This window comes from Haliotis cracherodii, unplaced genomic scaffold, assembly GCF_022045235.1.
Source record: "Haliotis cracherodii isolate W230 unplaced genomic scaffold, xgHalCrac1.p SCAF_15, whole genome shotgun sequence".
Classification (NCBI taxonomy): Eukaryota; Metazoa; Mollusca; class Gastropoda; order Lepetellida; family Haliotidae; genus Haliotis; species Haliotis cracherodii.
The window spans coordinates 6,695,690-6,720,731 of record NW_027266270.1 but is presented as its reverse complement, the minus strand read 5'-3'; the positions used below and the strand labels follow the sequence as shown (position 1 = coordinate 6,720,731).

The 25,042-nt window shown below is 42.1% G+C and overlaps 1 protein-coding gene across 1 annotated transcript; it reads right to left on the bottom strand.

Moving 5' to 3' along the window:
* Positions 1 to 374: 374 nt before the first annotated feature.
* Positions 375 to 24,520, bottom strand: LOC139461757 (X-ray repair cross-complementing protein 5-like). Its single transcript, XM_071243215.1, has 19 exons — positions 24,429 to 24,520; positions 23,160 to 23,264; positions 22,643 to 22,717; positions 21,861 to 21,908; positions 20,814 to 20,868; positions 17,923 to 18,016; positions 16,993 to 17,071; positions 15,238 to 15,345; positions 14,305 to 14,381; positions 13,808 to 13,891; positions 12,136 to 12,232; positions 8,804 to 8,918; positions 8,290 to 8,378; positions 7,433 to 7,561; positions 5,584 to 5,695; positions 4,634 to 4,795; positions 2,964 to 3,064; positions 2,175 to 2,267; positions 375 to 1,427 (listed from the first exon to the last, which is right to left on the bottom strand). The coding sequence occupies exons 1-19, from the start codon at positions 24,498 to 24,500 to the stop codon at positions 1,308 to 1,310; spliced, it is 1,815 nt and encodes a 604-aa protein (XP_071099316.1). The 5' UTR covers positions 24,501 to 24,520; the 3' UTR covers positions 375 to 1,307.
* Between the last annotated feature and the right edge of the window lie 522 nt (positions 24,521 to 25,042).

Sequence of the window (25,042 nt, the reverse complement as noted above, 5' to 3'; positions counted from 1 at the left end):
AGAGGAGAGGGTTTTCCTCACAACTATTAGATATGTTGGCAGCGAAGAGGATATCTGTTGAAAATTCTAAAAGATATTTAGTATGACTTACAACCTAAATAGGAATTTATGGTTATGATGTTATAGAGGTAGGCTGTTAAAGAATTGTTGATATTGTGAGCACCATGGCATGCAATCAACCCAGCCATCAAGTTGTCATGGTAACCCAATCATGCTATCATGCTATCACCCACTGGTTTGGCTGACCCAGCAATGTTTTAGAATGTACCTCTAGGAGTACTGCCCAAAATGTTATCATCTGTGAACCAAAATACTGTAGATATTACAGCAGCATGGAGATAACACTTGACGAATATCACACAAGGATTAGACAACACACATATTTATTTTTATAAACATAGAAATGAGAATCCAGAAAGAATGACCGAAGGAACGACATGCTGGCAGACACAACCATGTTGGTGAAATCCAGATTGAAATGTTCCAATTGAATTCATCTCGTTTTTACAAACGTCTAGAAAAATGAGTGGTGGGTAATGTCCCTTTGTACAAACATCCCCAACAGAAGGTGAGTGAGTGAGTAGGGTTTTACGCCGCTTATATCAGTATTCCGGCAATATCACGGTGGGGGACACCAGAAATGGGCTTCACACATTGTACCCATGTCGGGAATCGAACCCGGGTTCTTCGGCGTGACGAGTGAACGCTTTAACCACTGGGCTACCCGACCACCCAGCAGCCCCAGAGTTATCTCTGAAAGTGTAGCAATGCCTAGACTGATAATACAATCCTTCAGTTTTCATACCATATTCATTAAACAAAACAAGACCATGCTTACATTATGACCTGTGTTTGCATTGTGGCCGTGCTGTGTCCTGTTTGAAAGAAGCTATCAGCACTATGACCAAGATGTGTGGCGTCACACAGACATTGTAAATACTCAGATGATGGCCTTTTTTAAGATAAAGTTGTTTTTTATAAGTGAGTGAGATGTTTTACCGTTGTTCTTGTGATTAACGAGAAATTTACAAATGTTTCTTGGGTGTCCAAAAACCCAAAACATGGGGATATGTTAGTTACGACATTTGTAAGATTCATGACACAAGTCCCTGATGCGCTAAATTCGTACAGTTCCAAACTTAGAAAATTGTAGCTTGATGGTTCCACTGGCATGTCTGACAAAATGAGGATATAATGTGCAAACTAACAGACTTGTCATAATTGCTCCGACTATAACAACTGCACAGTCAAGCTTGTCCATGTCAAACATGTATAAACTTGAGTCTCCCAGTAGCCGACCGCCGCCATCACTCCACACCGAAGTGGGCACTAATGGCATCTATCAAGTCGGCCTTCTTCGACCCCGATGATGGTATCTTCTCTTTCTTGATGTATTCCTTCAGCACTGCTACAGTTAGTTTACCCAGCTGGAAATAAGGAACACATATCCTTCAGAATACCATTCCCCTCCACCTCACTTGGGAAGCAGGTACATCTAGGCTAGTCTTACCCACGATCTAGCTTGCTTTAATTATAAACAAATTCTCCACGAGAAATATTGTAAAGTTGTAATTGATTGAATCATCCTAACCGATCGATCATCAAAGTGAAACTAAATCATGCCTAACTTAACCACTTCAGTTCTCATCTGATCTATTTAGCCGCCTCGTACATTTTATCCTGCCTTCGATGCTTTTTTGTGACTGTGTTACACATGAAATTTGGCAAAACTTTGGGGTTTATACCTGCATCATAATATCCTAATGATAACTTATTTCAACATGAGTGAGTGAGTGAGTTGGGTTTAACGCCGCTTTTAACAGTATTCCAGTTATATCACGGCGTGTCAGCTAAATGTGGGAGGAAAGCCCGGAGTGATGCAGGTCTCGGACGTTTACCACTTCGGTGAAACCCACGAGCACGGGTATGGTGCTGACAAACCTAGAAACATAATCGGGGCGAACCGGGATTCGAACCCACAATCATAGGTTTCTGGCGTGCCCAAGGGACGCAACTCTGCACAGCGAATCGCTGCGCCTTAGACGACTGAGCCTCCCGTGCCCCCTATTTCAACATGAGCTCTGGAGTTAGTAGATGAAACAACCCCACTTAATGTTATGTAAATGTGTATCATGGTGTTCCTGGTTCTGCAGGAGACGGAGCAAGGGACCTACCCGGCCAGCCTGGGCCTCCTTCTTGATGTCAAGGTCCACCATTGTCATAGCCAGCTTGGCTGCCTTGGCTGCGGCCGACTCACTCGGGGCGGCCTGAAGCACATCATGGCATGGAACATTCAAAACTTTCATAGTCGGTCCATATCCCCTCCTGATCACTTCCATTTTCAGTCTTGTTGTACCTTATTATTGAAAGAAGCCTTGTCTGTACACAGTGTGCAAAAAATATTCTGAAATGTCCTGGCTACATAGGTCTTAACAGTTGATTTCTTATGCACACCTCTTAGTTCTCCCGTTTCTGATGATCAATACAATCAACAAAATTTTAAAAAGAAGACCAATTTAATATGCATAACGAATCCAGGTTGTAAAGTTGCAAGATCAGAGTTACCCCCCTTCATAACATTTGACTCATGGGTTTACTTTATTGACACCGTAACAGAATCAAATTTCTGAAAATTAATTGTCACATATTTAAGCTAGTGATATTTGAAACTGTCTAGTTACATTAAAGGCTAGCTAGACAGCAACTTTTTGAGACTATTTCACACTTTCTCTGCACATGTGCGTGCGGGCAAGCGAGCGAGCAAGCATGGTTTTTCGCTGCTTAAGCAATATTCCAGCAGGATCACAGTGGGGGACACAAGAAATAGGCTTCACACATTGTACCCATGTGGGGAATCGAACCCAGGAATTCGGCGTGACAAGTGAATGTTGTAACCACTAGGCTACCCCACCCCCCCGTCTAGGGCTGGTGTAGGTGTCACAATGGACTCTGTCACTCCTCACCTTCCTCTTGGCACCAGGAACATAGTCTTCAGGGAACACGAGGTCCTTGAAGTCATCAATAGTGTGCCCAGCTCGCTTCTTCATCTTCTCATCCTTGGGCACTGGAGATGAGAGCAAAGTGAATGTTTGAGGCAGACTAAAAATTTGCTTGTTTGTTTGTTAAACGCCACACTCAGCAATATTCCAGCTATATGAAAGAGGTTTGTAAATAATCAAGTCTGGACTAGACAATCCAGAGATTGATATCATGAGCATCGATCTTTACAAATGGGAAACGATGACATGTATCAACCAAGTCAGTGAGCCTGACCACCCAATACAGTTAGTCGCTTCCTACGACAAGCCTGGGTTGCTGAAGACCTATTCTCTACCTGGATCTTCATGGGTTCAGAGTGAATGAACAACACAGCCAGCTATTTTGTAACAAATCCTGGGCACCTTTAAATAATTAAGTGTGAGCCAGGTCAACCAGCGTCTGACTGCACGAGAAACCATCCACACCATGGAGGAAAGGTGCTACACTCACAGCATCAGAGTTAGGGTGAAACCACACAGCCAGGTCACGATACGATACCTATCACGATACATAGGTCACGATATGTATCGCGATACGCATATTTACATCGAATCGCATGGTTACTTCCAATCTCATTAAAATCTTAGTTCTCGCTATCGCTAAACAAAGATCTGAGGACATCCCATTACGGGTCACGTCAGAACGACCTTTCATCCGACAATCAGATCGTAGCTTACCAGATCATGAAAGTGACAGTCGGAATGGGTTTTCTACTCATGCAACCTCGAAAACGTTAACTCGGGGTATTCCGAACAGTTACAGCCTATACAACTGATTCCATCAAGGTCATCGTCAAACTCCTGCTTCCATGGGATAAACATTTGAATGGAAGAGGTGTTGCACAGTACGTGAGAAGCACTGCCATACAATCTCAACAAAATATTAGACATTCCGGAAAGTTTGTTCAGTTTTCAAATTTTTAATCGAGAACTGTGTCAACATATTTTTCAAGCATAGTCTGAAATGGAAGTCGCCAGGTTGAAAGGAGTGTTGCAAAGCTCAAGAAAGCTGTTTTCTAATTGGCTGATATTGGTCGAATTCTTGTTAGTAATTTCAGTGGTCGGCCAAAGTTCGTCAAAGTTCATTCTGACGTGACCTGTAATGGGATGTCCTCAGATCTTTGTTTAGAGGCAGCGAGAACTTAGATCTGATTTTAATGAGATTTGGAAACTTCTTGACAATAAATATTTCAGAGCAGGTTTAAAAGGAAAAGCCAGCTGTTGAGACATGTTCGTTTTGGCTATTTCAGTAGTGAACGCTAATTACAACACATTTTGCGATATCTGACTAACAAAAATGCCAGGGGTCATTAAACGAATAGTGAGTAATTTATTTCAGCAAGTGTATTGTTTTGTATCGACACAGAAAAAACGTATCGTGTATTGTATCATCACAAACACTCACAAGGCACCGGTGCACTGATATATCGTTTCGATGTGGAGGAAAACCTAAGTGATGCAGGTATCCCTTTTGGGAAAACTAACGAATATGTATATGGAGCAGACAAACCTGTAAACATAATTAGTGCCAACCAGAATTTAAAACGAATAGCGGCGCCTCACTCTCATCGAGCTGATGTACTTATCTTACTTACTGGTATAGTCCACCAGATCGTCCGGAGCATCCCTGTCCAATGCCAGAGCCTCGATGTTCCGCCAGTGGTTCTGCAGGACGGGGTTCTCGAAGGACTCGCTGCTGAACTTAAACTGCAGCTTCTTGATGACCTCCTTGGCCTTGTCGATCTGCTCTGTGGTTGCTGCAACACCATCACAAGCATGGGTTATCTCCCTTTCCACCAGTTCAGCCAAAGCTCCTTCCCAGCACGTGAACACCTTCATTACACTCTCGGTAACATCGCTGCCACCAGTGTGGGTGCGGCCATTACGAGAATCTTGAAATTTGCCCTCTAACCTCATATGTAGTAACGTTTATACTTTTGTTTATGTCTTTGAGAATGCCATCATATTTCATTTTGAAAAGGTTTACGACTGACCATGTTTTCCAGATGAATTTACTTTGTTGTTTTAATAATCAGATTGGCTCGAGATTGCAGACTAACTGAAAATCAACCAACTTCTCCCTCACATTCGTACTATATCAATTAAAGATGATACTTTTAATGAAATAGAAATTCAAATTGACAAACAAAGAAAACGATGGTTTGGTTTGGTTTGTTTGTTGTTTTACGCCGCACTTAGCATTATTCCAGCTATATGACTGTGGTCTGTAAATAATCGAGTCTAGACCAGACAATCCAGTGATTGATATCATGAGCATCGATCCACGCAATTGGGATCGGTGACATGAATCGACCAAGTCAGCGAGCCTGACCACTTTATCCAGTTAATCTGTTTTACATACCTTACCCCAATCTTACTCACTGACTTTATCCAGTATGTTGACAGACAATGTAACTTGTAAGTCGGTGAATTGTTAAAATGCACATAAATGGGTTCATGAACATGGAGCATTCTAAACCAAGTTCAGATATTTGGCTACTGTCAGGGATGCTATTTGAATAGTGTTGATGGGAGAAGTCCTCACCTCTTGGACAGTCCTCGGCTGGCACTTTGCGGAAGTCGTCGGCGAAGGGCAGGAAGATGATGTGGAATCCTGGAGGGGTGGTCTGTACCTTGTGCTCGTCCACCTCCTCCTTCTGCAACAGTGAGTGAGTGAGTGAGTGGGTGGGTGGGTGGGTGCGTGAGTGAGTGAGTGAGTGAGTGAGTGAGTGAGTGAGTGAGTGCGTGCGTGAGTGAGTGAGTGAGTGAGTGCTTGCGTGAGTGAGTGAGTGAGTGAGTGAGTGAGTGAGTAAGTGCGTGCGTGAGTGAGTGAGTGAGTGAGTGAGTGAGTGCTTGCGTGAGTGAGTGAGTGAGTGAGTGCTTGCGTGCGTGAGTGAGTGAGTGAACGAGTGAGTGAGTGGGTGGGTGACTACGTGAGCGAGTTTGGGTGGGTGAGTGAGTGAGTGAGTGAGTGAGTGCTTGATTTCTTGGGTTAGTGCTTGATTTCTTGAGTTAGTGCTTGAGTTAGGGAGTGATTGTGTGAGTTATTGTGTGTGTGTGTGTGAGTGCTTTCATTACTGATTGGTTTAGTGACTGATTGCATGAGTTAGTTAATGCATGGGTGAGTGATTGAGTGAATGATTGATTGCATGATTGTGTGTGTGAGTGAGTGCTTGCATTAGTGATTGTGTTATTGAGTGATTGACACTGTGAGTGCTTGCGTTAGTGATTGATTGTTTGAGTGACTGTGAGTGATTGAGTCCTTGCATTAGTAATTGATTGTTTGAGCAATCGTGTCTGTGATTGTTTGAGTGAGTGCTTGCGTTAGTGATTGATTGTATCAATGAGTGACTGAATGGGTGATTGTCAGTGAGTGAGTGCTTGCGTTAGTGATTGATTGTATCAATGAGTGATTGAGTGGGTGATTGTCAGTGAGTGAGTGCTTGCGTTAGTGGTTGATTGTATCAATGAGTGATTGAGTGGGTGATTGTCAGTGAGTGAGTGCTTGCGTTAGTGATTGATTGTATCAATGAGTGATTGAGTGGGTGATTGTCAGTGAGAGAGTGCTTGCGTTAGTGATTGATTGTATCACTGAGTGACTGAGTGGGTGATTGTCAGTGAGTGAGTGCTTGCGTTAGTGATTGATTGTATCAATGAGTGACTGAGTGGGTGATTGTCAGTGAGTGAGTGCTTGCGTTAGTGATTGATTGTATCAATGAGTGATTGAGTGGGTGATTGTCAGTGAGTGAGTGCTTGCGTTAGTGATTGATTGTATCAATGAGTGAGTGAGTGGGTGATTGTTTGAGTGAGTGAGTGCTTGTGTTAGTGGTTGATTGTATCACTGAGTGACTGAGTGGGTGATTGTCAGTGAGTGAGTGCTTGCGTTAGTGATTGATTGTATCAATGAGTGACTGAGTGGGTGATTGTCAGTGAGTGAGTGCTTGCGTTAGTGGTTGATTGTATCAATGAGTGATTGAGTGGGTGATTGTCAGTGAGTGAGTGCTTGCGTTAGTGATTGATTGTATCAATGAGTGATTGAGTGGGTGATTGTCAGTGAGTGAGTGCTTGCGTTAGTGATTGATTGTATCAATGAGTGATTGAGTGGGTGATTGTCAGTGAGTGAGTGCTTGCGTTAGTGGTTGATTGTATCAATGAGTGACTAAGTGGGTGATTGTCAGTGAGTGAGTGCTTGCGTTAGTGGTTGATTGTATCAATGAGTAGGTGATTGTCAGTGAGTGAGTGCTTGCGTTAGAGGTTGATTGTATCAATGAGTGGGTGATTGTCAGTGTGTGAGTGCTTGCGTTAGTGATTGATTGTATCAATGAGTGATTGAGTGGGTGATTGTCAGTGAGTGCTCTGAAAACAATGAAACCCCTGTGGTTATGAAGACTTACCTGTGGCATCAAAGCAACAAATTTGGGAGGATTGTTTTTCCCAGGAATGTATTTACAGATGGGTGCAACATCCCGGTCGAGACATTTCCGTAACAGTGCCGTGAACACAGTCGTGCTACCAGCGTAAGTCTGAAATATAACAAAGTCAACAGTAAAAGACAAAGTTGTCTTTCTCCGGGATCCTGTAGGACTACAGTTGTGATTGTTCCTCCAGATAATAGAAGGGCGTATGCCTTCTGTCGTTATTGAATAATTGGAAATTACAGACTTCTTCTAAAGATTCAAATACAAACAATGAACACTTGTACTTGTACAAACAGTAGCAGTTCCTTCAGCGCCCTTTTGTCAAGCTTCAAAAGCCTTAAAATACACCATGTGAAACTATTTGTTCCAGACCTTGAACCCAAGATGCTAAATTGTTATTAACCTGCTGGCGGTCAGCATTAAGGGGCTAAAACAAAGACTGGTCGACATGGAGTCAATTTACTGTCTAGGATATTCACATTAAACTGCAGCATGGTATCACCACTATAAAACCAGCACTAGTCCGTACTATTAAAAGTAGCCACACACACACATGCACATCGCCATGTAACTGCAATAATCTTGAATGTGATGCTAAACCCCATTTCAACTCTCCTCATCTAGGACTCAACCAGGACATATCTAGGACTCAACTAGGACCCAACTAGGACATATCTAGGACTCAGCCAGGACATATCTAGGACTCAACTAGGACCCAACTAGAACATATCTAGGACTCAACTAGAACATATCTAGGACACAACTAGGACATATCCAGGACCCATTTCGAACTCAACTCGGACTCAACATGGACCCATCTAGGACCCACTTACACTCTCATCAGGATACAGGAAGGAGGCTGGTTTAACATGGTGGTGTTTCTTTATTGAGCTCCGAGGCTTGAAGCCCATCAGTGTGAGACCTGAAAGATGACATTTTGAACCATCAGTCACTACAAACTCATGGACATTTCCTCAATTTGCAGTGGTTAATAATACGACAAAAGTTAAGTACAAGATGTACATAAGCATTAATCAGCAACATTTCCTGTGCTGTAGAATAGTGACATATCAAAATTTGGTATTTGTTTATTGCTAATTACATGGACATATTTGAAAAGAATGCTCTAATTGAAAAAGAAGCTTTTCTTACTCATGTTGGAACATTAATCAGTCAGTAATGATTCATAATATTCATGATCAATTGTAACAGTTCACTACACCTCTGCTATGTCATGATGACCTACGATCAATCTATGCAGCCAATTTAACGTCGTTCCTCATTTGCAGTGGTTCCCAGTTGAGAGCAGACATTCCTCTCCAGACTTACTGAAGTGAGACTACTCACCTGAAGAGCCGAACCTGCGAATCTCAGTCACCTCATCATTTTCAAAACAGATTCTGCGATTGCCATAGGTCTGAGCTTTCTTCAGATCTTGTGGCATCAGCACTTCCCCGGTTTCCTAAAACACAGTAAATCTTACCTCAACTCCGAAACCACGAAACTGACCTCAATAAAATTATGAAAAGTGTCACAGCTCGTTTCAAGGCTGTGAACAGAGCTTTTGTGTCAAATGCTTGCGTAAAAGAATTTTTATTTCTAATATTGTAAATTTTACATTAAATTGCATATTTATATACTTATCCTATCTCACACTATGCATTTCTTCTAAAATCATTTCGAAAAAACACATTCCAGCACATCTTCCCGAGGCAAGGGAGTTAACTGACTATAAAAGTCCAGTTTCTACCCTTACCGAACTAGGCTGGTATTATGGAGTTACATTTTGGCTGGACTAACAAGTCTATGCATAGTCCAATCAAAATCGCAAACCGAAATCGAAATCCGGTTCGTAAACTGTCATGCAGATTTCGGTCAATTTCAGGATTTGCAAAGCATGTGCACTGCCAACTCGTTGTCAGCAGATATTTTCCAAATCTTTTCATGTTTTTAATCAAGGTGCTCACATGATTTGATGCATTTCGCGATGTAAGACCTGTTTTATCAAAATATAGATCTTGATAATCGATCAGATCGTCCTGACTGGGCGCCACCATTTTGTGTGAAACAAATGCAAGTGATACGAGAGGTGGAATCTGATTGGTCCATAGGAGAGTCTAAGAAGGGACATAACTGGTAATAGCCACTGGTGGCGCTACGATCGAGACCAGTAATTCCTGCCATGTTCCGCAAGGGTGGAAACTGGACTTTTAAAGTCAGTTAACTTTCTTGCCTCGGGAAGATGTACCAGCATGACTATGGTCACAGGCTGTAATCCCATGGGTTGTGAGATTACATGGCATGATCACCTGACTACCTCAGCCACATCATTTTCTCTCTTAGAGCTGTCAGGCTAGCGGAGCTGTGATGTGGGATGGTTGGGAGGGAATATAGTGTGTGAGATAGGATAAGGATATGAATATACAATTTAATGTAAAATTTACACTATTTCAAACTTATCCTCACACAATGCATTATCCCGCGGTTGGATGGGGGGCGCGGATACAGTAGCCTCAATAGACTACAACCATGAGACGTCCACGACGAAGCTGGGGCTAAACAGTGAAACTAACAATAAGCTATATCACAGTGTTGTAAAGACAAGAACTTGTGAGTGGGTAGAAACACCGTAACAGACAATGTGACACCTTTATGCTAGTCAGTCGTAACATAATGAAATCAGGTATAATGTCTTACATGTTTTCATGTGGGACATTGTTACAGAAACGACCGCTCAGCTTGGAATAGAGATCTATTCAATCTATCCGCGACAATTAATCCGGAAGTGGTCTCCAGGCAATCAGTTCTACAAGACAGACCACACCAACATCTCCAATGGCCGATAGGGTGAGGCAGCTTGGCATCTCTTTTAGCGCTTCGTCAAAGGTATCGATCACACCCGCAGGATCAAAGACAGGAAGAGGAACAATTGACAACATCCACAAAGGATCATCAAACCAATACTGAGAGGTGAGCAGGTAAGGGCTCGGGACACCGCCTAAACAGCTGTGCCTTGCCGTGACAATAATGGAGGATATGGTGGACACAAGAGATGTTTCTACTACGGTAATGGCAACAGTAACAGGGACAGCTGGCTTGTTCTGCTTCCCGTGTGTGGCATTTGTGTAGATAGGTGTGAACACTGGAAACATCCTTGGAGCAAAGGTCGCATCAATCACAGCAATTATCACGAGGATCAGTATGTTCCTCTTCTTCATTAAAATGAGGAGATAGCTCACCCACAAAAAACAAAAAAGTAGATTCTCTAAAACTCCACAGAGTGGCGATGAGAAAGTGAATGAGGTGGCAGTGGTAATCACGAAATCATGTCATGTAAGGGATTACAGCGCATGACCCATTTGTTTGGGTGGTGACCATGGCTATCTGGGATGTGTTTGGGCGAAATGTTTTTACAAGCTGGAAACTTTGTTCAAGCAGGTGTCCACATAAGGATCGAAACAAGGAGTGAGTGCAGTTTTACGCCGCTTTTAGCAATATTCCAGCAATATCACGGCGGGGGACACCAGAAATGGGCTTCACATATTGTACCCATGTCGGGAATTGAACCCGGGTCTTCAGGGTGACGAGCGAACGCTTTAACCACTGGGCTCCCCGACCGCCCGAAACAAGAAGGCTAAGTTGAAAAATGATGAGATTTACAAGGAAGCACGAGAGTAATAATCCCCTTATCCTAAATGTATATCTTAAAATAATTGAAGTTTACGAGATATTATCATTTACTGGTTTTATTTTAGAAATCGCCTAGAAAGACAATGCTCATAAAACCCTTTATCATAGAGTGCCAAATGATTTGCAGCCATCTTGGATTGCATGAGCACTCACACACTATGAAGTGTGTTTGCGCATGGAGGCATATAGTTCCTGCATGTTTATCAGATCGGGACTGGTTCATCGCTCAATAAGTCTATCCATTACTGTAAAACGTGAAATCCAAAAGAATGCGACTGCTGGCCCCTAGCCAAAAATGCGACTCAATATGAATGCGACACCCCCTCCTCTCAAGCATCAGTGGATTTCTATCTAAATGTCCTCAGTCAGGTTTACAGGAGAATCCTCACCTTAATCCAACCTTACATTTATCCAATCACACACCAAATAGCACCGCTTTTTGCGCTAAGTAGAGTACTTCATCTAAAACAATACGTGTGCGCTGTCTCGTGTCTGCCTTTGATGCAGTCGCAATGAGCAAAGACACTGTGTTGGGTGGCGTCTGTCTGGACTTGCAGGTGTGATCAGTGATGACATGAGTGAGTAGAATGCTTGTCTTGACCCCAGCAGTGACAATTCACAGCATGTAATTAGTGTTTGAATGACATTGTTTATATACTTGTAACAAGTGCTGCTCAATAAACAGTGATGTGGAATACATAGTTGTTTGTTTTCAGTGTATGTCTAAGTTGGTATTTCTGCTATCCAAAATGTCTTATTGTTGATATAAATGCGATGTTTGATAATGCGAGCAAAGACCACATGCATTTTTTGCATTTAATTCATGCTCACATTCATTTCAAGTGAGTGAGTGAGTGAGGTTTTGCGCCGCTTTTAGCAATATTTCAGCATTATCACAGCGGGGGACACCAGAAATGGGCTTCACACATTGTACCCATGTCAGGTGTTCATTTCAAGATTTACAGAATATGATACAAGAATATGCTAACCTCCAGGTATGTCTTGGAGTGACTCTTCAGTTCCTCGTTGGTGTTCCGAGACAGCTTCACTGCAGATGGTTTAGGACAACTCCGGACAAGATTGTACCTGGCAGATGAAACATTCAAATAAACTCTGCGTTCCTACAGCAAACACAGCTAGTTTGATACATCTTCCCACCCATAAATAGCCCCAGGAAGGTAGGAAGGATAACCTCCCTTTGGCGAAACAAACATTATGACTAATCAGAGAAAATCAGTAAAACACTGAGTGAGTGAGGGAGTGAGTGAGCCAGGTACTATCGACTCAAGGTAGAAGGACTACTCATAACATTCTATTTAGATTTCACCTCCTTCATACTCCAGCGACATGTTAGAATGATTACCCGGTAACCAAACTTGACCAATATTTATTACTGATTGGTTCTTGTTTTACGCCCCACTCAGCAATATTCCAGCTATATGACAGCGGTCTGTAAATAATCGAGTCTGGACCATACAATCCAGTGATTGACATCATGAGCATCGATCCATGCAATTGAGACCAATGACATGCATCAACCAAGTCAGCGAGCCTGATCACCCGATCCCGTTAGTCGCCTTTTATGACAAGCATAGTCACCTTTTACGGCAAGCAGGGTTTGCTGAAGGCCTATTCTACCCCGTATCTTCACGGGTCAATATCCCAAAGAAGGTAGTAAGGATAACTAATCAGAATAAATCAGTAAAAAACTGAGTGAGTGAGTGAGTGAGTGAGTGAGTGAGTGAGTGAGTGAGTGAGTGAGCCGGGTACTATCGACTCAAGGTAGAAGGACTACTCATAACATTCTATTTGGATTTCACCTCCTTCATGTACCAGCGACATGTTAGAATGATTAACCAAACTTGACCTATATTTATTAAGCCTTCCATTGCTCTGTATGACTTAAGCCAACACGACCACTGTTCCCTGCACTCTATTTGGCAATCCAGGTCTTCCCTGGCAGCCTCACAGCAGTATAGGCACCTCAGTTGGCTGTGTAGAGTTGCGGCACTTAGTCGTGCCAGAAACATTTCCCCACCCATCAATCTGTCCTAGACAGAGATTCTCCATCTCATGGCTTTGATTATCCATGTATATTAGACAGACTGACAAATTAATTCAGTAACAAAGGCCATCGGCCCACAATACAATAATATGAATAATTAAATAACGTGTACACAAGGGTATTATTATTATCTACCATATTCTACATAATAAGCGCCCAGGGCGCTCTCAAAATTAGAATTAGGGGGCCCTTATTAGAATATTATTTTGGTGAAAAACAACACAGCCTGAAATGTTAATATACATGATATACAACAGATATATTTTTCCAGAATTTAATACCCATAATTAAGAATGCATATAGCATACGTATTATACATGAATAAATAAGCCTTGTGTACACTGATCAACCAAAGGAGTGCTAATTGGGATTGTTCACTAGCCAATATATTAGCAGATATCGCCATGGGCGCTTATTAGAGCGGGGGTCTTATTACGTCGAATACGGAAACTGTTTTCTCATTGTAAACGCTTTAGATAAAAATAGACCAATGTTAAATATAGCAAGTCACTCTGAAGATTTCATAAGGTGGATAAATGTATATTAAAAAAATGTATATTAATACAACGTGACTATACACATCAGGCTCTACTCACACTCCAACGGAGAAGTCTAGGCCATCTCCGAGGTTGAAGGTGATCCTGCGCAGTGCTCTCTTCTTGTGGTCCTTGGATCGCACCCTGAAATAGTACAATACAACACTGAAGCTATCTGGTAACCCTCTTTTATCACTAACAAGCATGAAATACTCATATCCCCTGCCAATAGGACATGAAGGGTTGTGTGCAAGGCAAGAAATATTGTACAATTTTCAAGATCTGCTCCGGAAATGAGCACTACAAACCATTGTCAAGCTAAGTCAAAGTTGTTGCTATGGAAACCTCCAATTTTTTTTTTCAATATCTCAAACTATCAAAGGGCACCAGTTCACATCTAGACCTATCTATGTGCCAAGGTTGGTTAAGATATCTCTCATGGTTTTCGAGTTCTGCTCCGGAAAAAGAAACGTGACGGACGGACGGATAGCACACATTCCTATATTCAATCTGTACAGATCATGAAGATCCAACTCAAGCGATAATGACAGCGCTACCTGGTGAGCAGTTCTTCCAACTTCTCTGCAGGGTCAGGTAACTCTGTCAGCTCATCATCATCTGTGTACAGAAGATCCTGAAAACAAAGCCTCCTATCATCATCATCATCATCATCATCAACAACATCATCATCATCATCATCATCATCATCATCATCATCATCATCATATATTGTTCCCTTTATCATGTTTACTTATGTTTTGAGCATTTTAATTTTGAGAAATTTCCTCTCTTACGAAATCTATCAGCATTACTGATCAGAATATGTATATGAATACATATGTTTAAATCATATGAATTCAGAATTTGAATAATTACTGGTATGACAATTAATACTTATTCACGATGAATTTTAATTCACAAACTAACATTCCTGAGAGTAGCAACATCCATGTAATGTTCAATAGCTTGGGTCATTTAAGTGTCTTCATGTACAAAATGGTTATATTTAGTAATCTTTAATTTTGTGCACTCCATGAGACAGGAAACGCTTAAAGTTTTCCTAGAGGCAAAGGCAGCAATGCCAGAAGCTCATGGCCTACACAGTCACACAATACAAGTTAGAAATTAGAAACATAACAGAATGGAGCCTTGGTCATAGACAGAGTTGCCAACTTGCCATATCAGACTCCTCGGCAGAATTAGTGAGTGAGTGAGTAGGGTTTTACGCCGCTTTTAGCAATATTCCAGCAATATCATGGCGGGGGACACCACAAATGGGCTTCACACAATGTACCCATGTCAGGAATCGAACCCGGGTCTTCGGCGTAACGATCGAACGCTTTAACCACTAGGCTACCTGACCGCCCCCGCGGCAGAATAAAAAAATACATAATCATAAATACAAAAAAGCTTCACAATATCCAATTTATTATGCATATTTAGGAGCAATTGCAAAAGCTAACTGAACTGTCCCCTGAAGGCAAACCAACCTTGTAGAACTTGGAGACATCAAACCTCTCCCCTGGGTTCTGCATGTGCATCAGTTCAAGGTCAATCCCAGTCTCATGAAGGTCACTTGCTTTTGTCTTTGCCTGGCGCTGAAGTTCAAATAATTGGAAACTGTTACCTTGGCCATGATGCACAAGAACACATAAAATGGCACAAACAGACAAGCCAGCCCTTAAGTTGAGGCTGCAGGGGAAGCCTTCTTAGACAACTGACGATGTACAAAACAACCTTAGTGCTACGACTGTCATAAGTCTATGTTAAGGTATGGAAGTTATGACCACCTTAGCGCTACGACTGTCGTAGGTCTATGTTAAGCTATGGAAGTTATGACCACCTTAGCGCTACGACTGTCATAAGTCTATGTTAAGGTATGGAAGTTACGACCACCTTAGCCCTAAGACTGTCGTAGGTCTATGTTAAGCTATGGAAGTTACGACCACCTTAGCGCTACGACTGTCGTAGGTCTATGTTAAGGTATGGAAGTTACGACCACCTTAGCCCTAAGACTGTCGTAGGTCTATGTTAAGGTATGAAAGTTACGACCACCTTAGCCCTAAGACTGTCGTAGGTCTATGTTAAGGTATGGAAGTTACGACCACCTTAGCCCTAAGACTGTCGTAGGTCTATGTTAAGGTATGGAAGTTACGACCACCTTAGCCCTAAGACTGTCGTAGGTCTATGTTAAGGTATGGAAGTTACGACCACCTTAGCCCTAAGACTGTCGTAGGTCTATGTTAAGGTATGGAAGTTACGACCACCTTAGCCCTAAGACTGTCGTAGGTCTATGTTAAGGTATGGAAGTTACGACCACCTTAGCCCTAAGACTGTCGTAGGTCTATGTTAAGGTATGGAAGTTACGACCACCTTAGCCCTAAGACTGTCGTAGGTCTATGTTAAGGTATGGAAGTTATGACCACCTTAGCCCTAAGACTGTCGTAGGTCTATGTTAAGGTATGGAAGTTATGACCACCTTAGCGCTACGACTGTCGTAGGTCTATGTTAAGGTATGGAAATTACGACTACCTTAGCGCTACGACTGTCGTAGGTCTATGTTAAGGTATGGAAATTACGACCACCTTAGCGCTAAGACTGTCGTAGGTCTATGTTAAGGTATGGAAATTACGACCACCTTAGCGCTAAGACTGTCGTAGGTCTTTGTTAAGGTATGGAAGTTACGACCACCTTAGCCCTAAGACTGTCGTAGGTCTATGTTAAGGTATGGAAATTACGACCACCTTAGCCCTAAGACTGTCGTAGGTCTATGTTAAGGTATGGAAGTTATGACCACCTTAGCCCTAAGACTGTCGTAGGTCTATGTTAAGGTATGGAAGTTATGACCACCTTAGCGCTACGACTGTCGTAGGTCTATGTTAAGGTATGGAAATTACGACTACCTTAGCGCTACGACTGTCGTAGGTCTATGTTAAGGTATGGAAATTACGACCACCTTAGCGCTACGACTGTCGTAGGTCTATGTTAAGGTATGGAAATTACGACTACCTTAGCGCTACGACTGTCGTAGGTCTATGTTAAGGTATGGAAATTACGACCACCTTAGCGCTAAGACTGTCGTAGGTCTTTGTTAAGGTATGGAAATTACGACTACCTTAGCGCTACGACTGTCGTAGGTCTATGTTAAGGTATGGAAGTTACGACCACCTTAGCGCTAAGATCGCTCTGTACAATGGCACCCTGGCCGTCAGTGCCAATATTCAGAGGGAGTAGATTGTGCGCACCTGATATTGAGGGTTCCCAGCATGCGGGTCATCATTGTTGGTGAAGAGCATCACTCTCTTGTAGTTGATCTTCTGAGTGCTGAAACAAACACACAGCGTCTGTGTATCTTACCATGACACTTCCATTGGGAGCTTGCACGAAATAACCTGGTGACCAGCACATCAAGCAGCCACTGAATATATATCTTTTAAATTACCGCAAGAATATGGTAACCTTTGTACAGGTGAGATGAGGTCAAATGGGTTTACTGTATCCAAGATGATTGCACTTATATAGCGACGTGCATGTACGTGTGTGTGTGACTGCTTGTACTAGTCCGGACTGATGCCGATTTATAGTGCTAGCCCACTGAGATACCATGCCGCAGATTATCATGAATACCCCACTCAGACACAGTATACTGACTCTAAGCTGACCAGTCCGTGTTTAAGCCCCTTAATGCCGAGCGCCAGACAGGGTAACAACAAGTACCATCTTTTAACGTCTTTTGGTATGACACGGACAGAGATTGAACCCTGGACCTTCCGCTCTCCTGGGGAATGCTCTACCACTAGACCACGGAGGCTTCTCATTTGTACAGTAAGCGGCTAAGAACATAAATGACGTCGAATGGAGGCATCTTATAGGAGCAAAAAATCTATTTGTTCACAACGTTCTATGTCGCTGGGGTAGGGTGACGCACAATCAACCAAAGCTGACCACCTGATCCATGAACGACAAGCAGAGTTGCTGGGGACCCTTTCTTACCAGGAATCCCCACAGCTTGTTTGTTTGTTTGTTTGTTGTTTGCCACCGTACTCAGCATTATTCCAGCTACCAGTATATGAAGGTGGTCTGTAAATAATTGAGTCTGGACCAGACAATCCAGTGATTGATATCAAGATCATCAATTCCCCCCCGAGGCCTACTGCTCTAATTACGGTACATACCATGTGGAGAACATGCTGGCGCACGTCCAGAGAGCCTCGCTGAGGGAGAAGGCGTTGCTGTGACCGTACTTGGTACCAAACTTCTTGTAACCCTCTACAACACAGCAAGCAGAAGACAAGCCATGACAACTGAACTCAGAGACCTCAGATTGGTTTGTTTCAGAAAGTATAGGCGAGATCCTGATTGCTAAAGTAAGTTATATAGGACTTTGTCTGGTCAACTGTTGGTTTAACTTTAGACCTCATTGCTTGGGTTTGGTCGAATTTCAGGATTAGTTTAATTTTGGTCCTTTCCTGTCAAATTACTACACGATGAAAGAAATAGATCTGATGGAAGAAATCTTGTGACAAAACCATGATGGACACTATGCTAGGGGTGTAGTGAATGATAAAACAATAGATGTATCCATTAGGCTGAAAAAAATAATAGTCTTGGTTCTCAGGCACTGCCGGCATAAGCATAAAGTCTGACGCACGTTTCGTTTTTATTACCATTTAAAAAACCCTGAAACCTTTAATATTCTGCATTTCTCATGACTCTGAAAGTGAAAAGCTATAAAGCTTAAAAACAATGCAATCCAATAAAGCGTGCAGTTACTTCCCTTTACATGCACACTGCTTTACTGCACATCTTGTGTTATGGTCATGGTGGCAATAAGAATTTGTGTTCTTGGTCAATGAAAACATGAAATTTACCATAAAACATCACTAGACATACTGATTTACAAATTCAATGCTATTTGTAAACTGTATGTCGGACAATGTTTCATACAGAGAGATTAAGATTACACGTGTATTTGTCTCATAAGATAAGCCGGAAATAGCAATTAGCTGTTTCACACATTTTCTCCCGATTTATGCGTGATTTAGTTTTTAAAATACTTAATGCAATGGCCAATTCCATGACTGAAAAGAAATATCAATACAGTGATAGGAAGACTGAAAACTTTGTTTCTCCAATGACTACTGTTCGTTTCAAAGCAAGTTCATGGTGAGTTGATGTGATTTGCCGATCAGTTCATACAAGATGAAATTAATGTAAACAAAGTTGAATTTAATTTTGGATAAACGTTACAAGATGAATTACAAACGAAAGTCCAGATACACAATGAACACTTATATAGCCAGACAGTGTAATAAGAAGGCCCACTTACACGCTTCAGTATGGATTTGTTGACATGCTTCTTCCTGCGGTGTGTGCTCAAGATAAAGCTCATTGTATTCGTGTATAATGCACTGGTAGTCCAATGGTAGTCAAATGCAGTATTTCACTCATTAAGGAGGTGAGGTGAGTGGGGTTTAACGTCGCGTCCAAGATTATTGCACTTATATAGCGACGTGCATGTACGTGTGTGTGTTTGTGTGGCTGCTTGTACTAGTCCGGACTGATGCCGATTTATAGTGCTAGCTCACTGAGATACCATGCCGAAGTTTAACATGAATACCCTACTCAGACACAGTATACTGACTCCGAGCCGACCAGTCCTTGTTTTAGCCCCTTAATGCCGAGCGCCAGACAGGGTAACAACAAGTACCATCTTTTAACGTCTTTTGGTATGACCCAGTCGGGGATCGAACCCCGGACCTTCTGCTCTCCGGGTGGACGCTCTACCACTAGACCACGGAGGCGGTCCACTCAAAAGGAAACATTTATGTAGGGAGGCCCTTTCCCAGGTTGGACAACTGTTTGTTTGGTAACATGTAACCTTTCAATTTTAGCATGTGGTGTTCATAAATATTACAGAGTGCCCTAGAAGTTTGGGAGTGGATGCTTATTGGAGCAAGGTGCTAAATATGGCGACTACGGTAATAATAACATGACTGCTCCACCATGGTTAGTGAATGTCATGAAACGGAAATACTGTTATCTTTGGTTTGATCCAAAATATATCATGTATTCATGCAGAATGAATTGATATATCCCATGATAGTGAGTGAGTGAGTGAGTGAGTGGGTGGGTGGGTGGGTGGGTGGGTGGGTGCGTGAGTGAGTGAGTGAGTGAGTGAGTGAGTGAGTGAGTGAGTGAGTGAGTGAGTGAGTGAGTGAGTGAGTGAGTGAGAGTGGGAATACCCAAAATGGGCTTCACACATTGTACCCATGTCGGGAATCGAACCCTGGTCTTCGGCGTGACAAGCAAATGCTTTAAACACTAGGCTACCCGACTGCCCCAAATGACATTGAGAGTTACCTCCCTTACAACTCCATTCTTCGGACTCTCAGAAATGGTGGTTGTGTTGGGGTAAAATCATACAGAATGAAGGAAGGAAATATAAATATTGGTAAAGTATGGGTAATCATTATATTATCACAATAACATGCCACTGGCAATCACTCCTACAGAGTACACAGAGAAGGCAAAGTGGTGAAGTGGGGTTTAACCCTTTAATGTCACGTTAAGGATTATATCACCTACATTGTGAAATGGGGTCTGGGAGGTGAAATGGGATTATATCTCTTACCTAGAGAAAGGCATGCACATGTGTGTATGGCTGCTTGTACTAGTCTGGACTCATGCTGGTTTTAAAGTGCTAGCTCACTGAGATACCACGTCGCGGTTTAACATGGATACCCCACTCAGACACCAAGCCAACCAGTCCTTGTTTTATCCCGTTAATGCAATTCTTAAGTTATTGTATGGCAGGGTTAGAAACTAACAGTTTTTGTCCACTAGTCCTTATAATGATAACATATAGCAAAACCCTTAAAATGGGCCAAATTCTACTAGTCCTTAGGATACCCTTGCTATTGGGCAGTTTGGTCAGGACTACAGGACTTGTGCCAATTTCTAACGCTGTATGGGCTAATGCAAGCTGAGCTTACCACATGAACAAGATAAAAAGACATCTACTAGACTCAAGTTTAGGACTGAGTCGCTGACTGATGAAACCTACTCTCTTGCAGTTCCTCAAGATCCAGAATACGAGGAGCACCTGGCTGGTCCAGAGTCTGAAACAACAAAATAACAGTGTGAGAGTAAGGTTATCATCAGGCTGGCTATTGATATAGATCATAAAGATCGATAATCACTAACAAAATAACAGTGTGAGAGTAAGGTTATCATCAGGCTGGCTATTGATATAGATCATAAAGATCGATAATCACTAACAAAATAACAGTGTGAGAGTAAGGTTATCATCAGGCTGGCTATTGATATAGATCATAAAGATCGATAATCACTAACAAAATAACAGTGTGAGAGTAAGGTTATCATCAGGCTGGCTATTGATATAGATCATAAAGATCGATAATCACTAACAAAATAACAGTGTGAGAGTAAGGTTATCATCAGGCTGGCTATTGATATAGATCATAAAGATCAATAATCACTAACAAAATAACAGTGTGAGAGTAAGGTTATCATCAGGGCTGGCTATCGATATAGATCATAAAGATCAATAATCACTAACGAAATAACGGTGGGAGAGTCAGGTTATCATTAGGGCTGGCTATTGATATAGATCATAGAGATCGATAATCACTAACAAAATAATGATCAATTATTGATAAATATCTGAGAAGTAACATTAAGCAAATATGCAAGAAAGTCTCGTGACCAGTGACACATGTATGCATGGAAATATCTTGTGGAAACTTCAGATACAACAAAAACAGTTGCTTTCAATTGACAAGATAGACAATAACAAATCTGTTTCGGTAAATCTAAACATTACTTCTAAACATTTCACAACATTTCTTCCCATTTACAATAATTCCAATCATTGTTCTTTTAAGGTTTATTCTCCCTGCAGTGTTTTTTGTACTCGTCGTTTATTTCTTACGTATCATGTTGTGTTTACGTATCATGTTTGTGTTGAGTATCGGTACATAAATCAGGATCCTGGTCACACCGTCACGATGGAGTTGTGAACATGGTCAGAACCAGTGGAAGCAAAGTGCTGTTGAAAATGTCAAATTTAAAGATGAATAATTTAGCTCACCTGATAAATGTAGATGTGCTTGAAATCAGTTGGATTTTCAGATTTTTCCTGGAATACAATTAGAACAAAGGTCATCATCAGCTTTATCGACAAGCATGGGGGACAGGGGGCCTCTTATCCAGAATCCACCCACAGACACAAGCATGGGGTACAGGGGGCCTCTTATCCAGAATCCACCCACAGACACAAGCATGGGGTACAGGGGACCTCTTATCCAGAATCCACCCATTGAGACAAGCATGGGGTACAGGGGGCCTCTTATCCAGAATCCACCCACAGAGACAAGCATGGGGTACAGGGGACCTCTAATCCAGAATCCACCCACAGACACAAGCATGGGGTACAGGGGGCCTCTAATCCAGAATCCACCGACAGAGACAAGCATGGGGTACAGGGGGCCTCTAATCCAAAAACCAATTCCTATTCTTACCCAGAATCCACCTAAAGAGACAAGCATGGGATACAGGGGACCTATTCTTACCCAGAATCCACCTAAAGAGACAAGCATGGGGTACAGGAGACCTATTCTTACCCAGAATCCACCTAAAGAGACAAGCATGGGATACAGGGGACCTATTCTTACCCAGAATCCACCTAAAGAGACAAGCATGGGGTACAGGAGACCTATTCTTACCCAGAATCCACCTAAAGAGACAAGCATGGGATACAGGGGACCTATTCTTACCCAGAATCCACTTAAAGAGACAAGCATGGGGTCAGAAGCCGTATTCTTACCCAGAATCCAATGGGGATGACCAGAGGAATAAAGACAGCCAACTTACTGTCCCGAAGAAGACAACGCCCATGTAATCCTTGTCACTGCTGATGATCTTGTTCTGCATGCACGTCTGCACACACTGAAACACAAGAGTGAGTGAGTGAGTTGGGTTTAGCGTCACTTTGATCAGTGTGTAAATTATATCACACTGTCAGATATATTTTGAACAGAGTCCAAAGAAGCACAGGTTGTAAACATTTTACCCATTGGTGAAACTCACAAGCACAGCATAGTTCACTGAATAAATTTCTATCTTAGAGTGAGTGAGTGAGTATGGTTTTACGCCGTTTTTAGCAATATTCCAGCAATATCACGGCTCCACTTGTACCCTTGTTTACAGATGAAAGTCCATCAGATTATAGTCTAATCTCAATGTCTTTTTCTACATGTGAGCTAACAAAGCTCCCGACAAGTTCTGATCTTGCTAGAGGTATGATTTTAGAAGTTTTACTGACACACAATGATCACATGATCTGTTGTGCCAATAGAACAGGTACCACAGTCAAGCCTCCCACACTTACCCTCATACAGACTTGGAAGTGAGATTCTTCATCGTCATCCGATTCAAACATGTCCTTGGTGCAGTCCACCAGGAAGATCAGCCCATCTCGGCTTCCAAACCGAAACTGTAGAAATAGTTTGCAATCACAACATAAGCATTGTTGTATCACAGCAGCTGTAAAGTCTGAACAAGTCAAGCTAACAGCCCAGTCTCCTATGTACATGTTAGTGTGTAATGTGAGGGTTTCAATGGAAACAAATTAAGTTAGTCCTTCTTTTGATTACATGCACTATTTTGACCCTATTTTCAGCTTCATCAGACCAGCGTTCAGAGAAGATACTGTCGTCCGTCATCAGAAAGTGAGTGAGTATGGTTTTACGCCGCTTTTAGCAATATTCCAGCAATATCATGGCGGGGGACACCAGAAATGGGCTTCATCATCAGAAAGAGACCCTCCTTTGAAATGTTGAATGTCCTTCTCCCTTGCCTCACAAACAAATGAAACGCTGTTTTGGTGTGGCCAGCCAAGGGGTAACAAACATTCTGGTCAAATTGGCCAAAACACTGGCCTGCCATCTGTGGTCAGTTTGGGTCTGCTTGAACATACTGAACTTGCTTAGCTATTGTTTAGCTATTGTGTAGCTATTGTGTAGCTATTTGCCCTTATATCAAATGGTGCCTGGCCCATCCCCATCCTTCCATGGCCCCTCCAAATGTTGCACGAACCATTTCTTTTTTAAGTCAAGTTTGGTTTCCATGGCAACCATATGGGAAAACCTACTTTCTGTCATTAATTCCCAATGTATACAGATGATTTAATGGAACATGGTGGCAGGCTAGAGTGCAGTGGGGTATGAGATATGGTTTTTCAATGTTTCACCTACTTTGATTTTTATTGCCCATGACAGCATTTTCACTTTAGTGACAGAAACCACTATACTGTCAAGCTGTAATGTTCCACAACACAAACTTACTTGACTTTCAGTCATATCAGAATTCTCAGTGCACATAGGGAATAAGCAAATCTATGAAAATGTACGCTAACATGTATTTTCAATAATTGATAGGCTGTGACATACATAAGGAAAGCGTCCGAGCTAATTAACAAAACATTTTTGACAAATTTATAGTCATATCCAATTAGGATCAACTGTCCTTGAAACCTTCACATTTTTTACTTATTAGATTATTTTTCTTATCATATCTAGCAGTTTTGAAAGCATCAGTTTCAGATTTCATGACCAATTCCCCAGTCACGTGACATTGATTTATCAAACATCACCGATACCTGCGGGTCAAACTCATCATCTTCCTGGTCTTCATCATCCTCCCCATATCGGGCATATCCGAAGTCAGCCATTCCAAACGGTCGTCAGTGCCTGAGGAATACGAGGAAGAAATCATGATAGCCATCAAAGCATCACCATTCAGCACTATTGACTGCACTCAACACAGATGCAGTTAACCAGGTGCAAACCTATTCTGTTGCTAGTTAACTTAAATCTTTAATCATTGTTTTGCCTATTTCGTCATATTGCATTTCTTTGACATTATCTTTTTAGTTAGTGAGTTGGGTTAGAAGCTGCTTTGAACAGTATTCCAGTTATGTCATGGCTTGTGGGAGAAGACCCGAGGTGATGAAGGCCTTAAGACGTTTACTCTATGAAGCCACGAGCATGGTTAGGTGCTGACAAACCTAGAAACAGAATCAGGACGAAACAGGATTCTAACCCACAATCACAGGTTTCTGGAGTGCCCAAGGGACACAACTCTGTACAGTGAATTGCAGTGCCTTCAACAACAGGGCCAACCGTGCCCTGGTTGTCTTTTCAATATGGAGGCAACATTATGAATGCTAGTACACTTTCAGACACAAGTTCTCTGTTGCAAGAAACTTTAAAG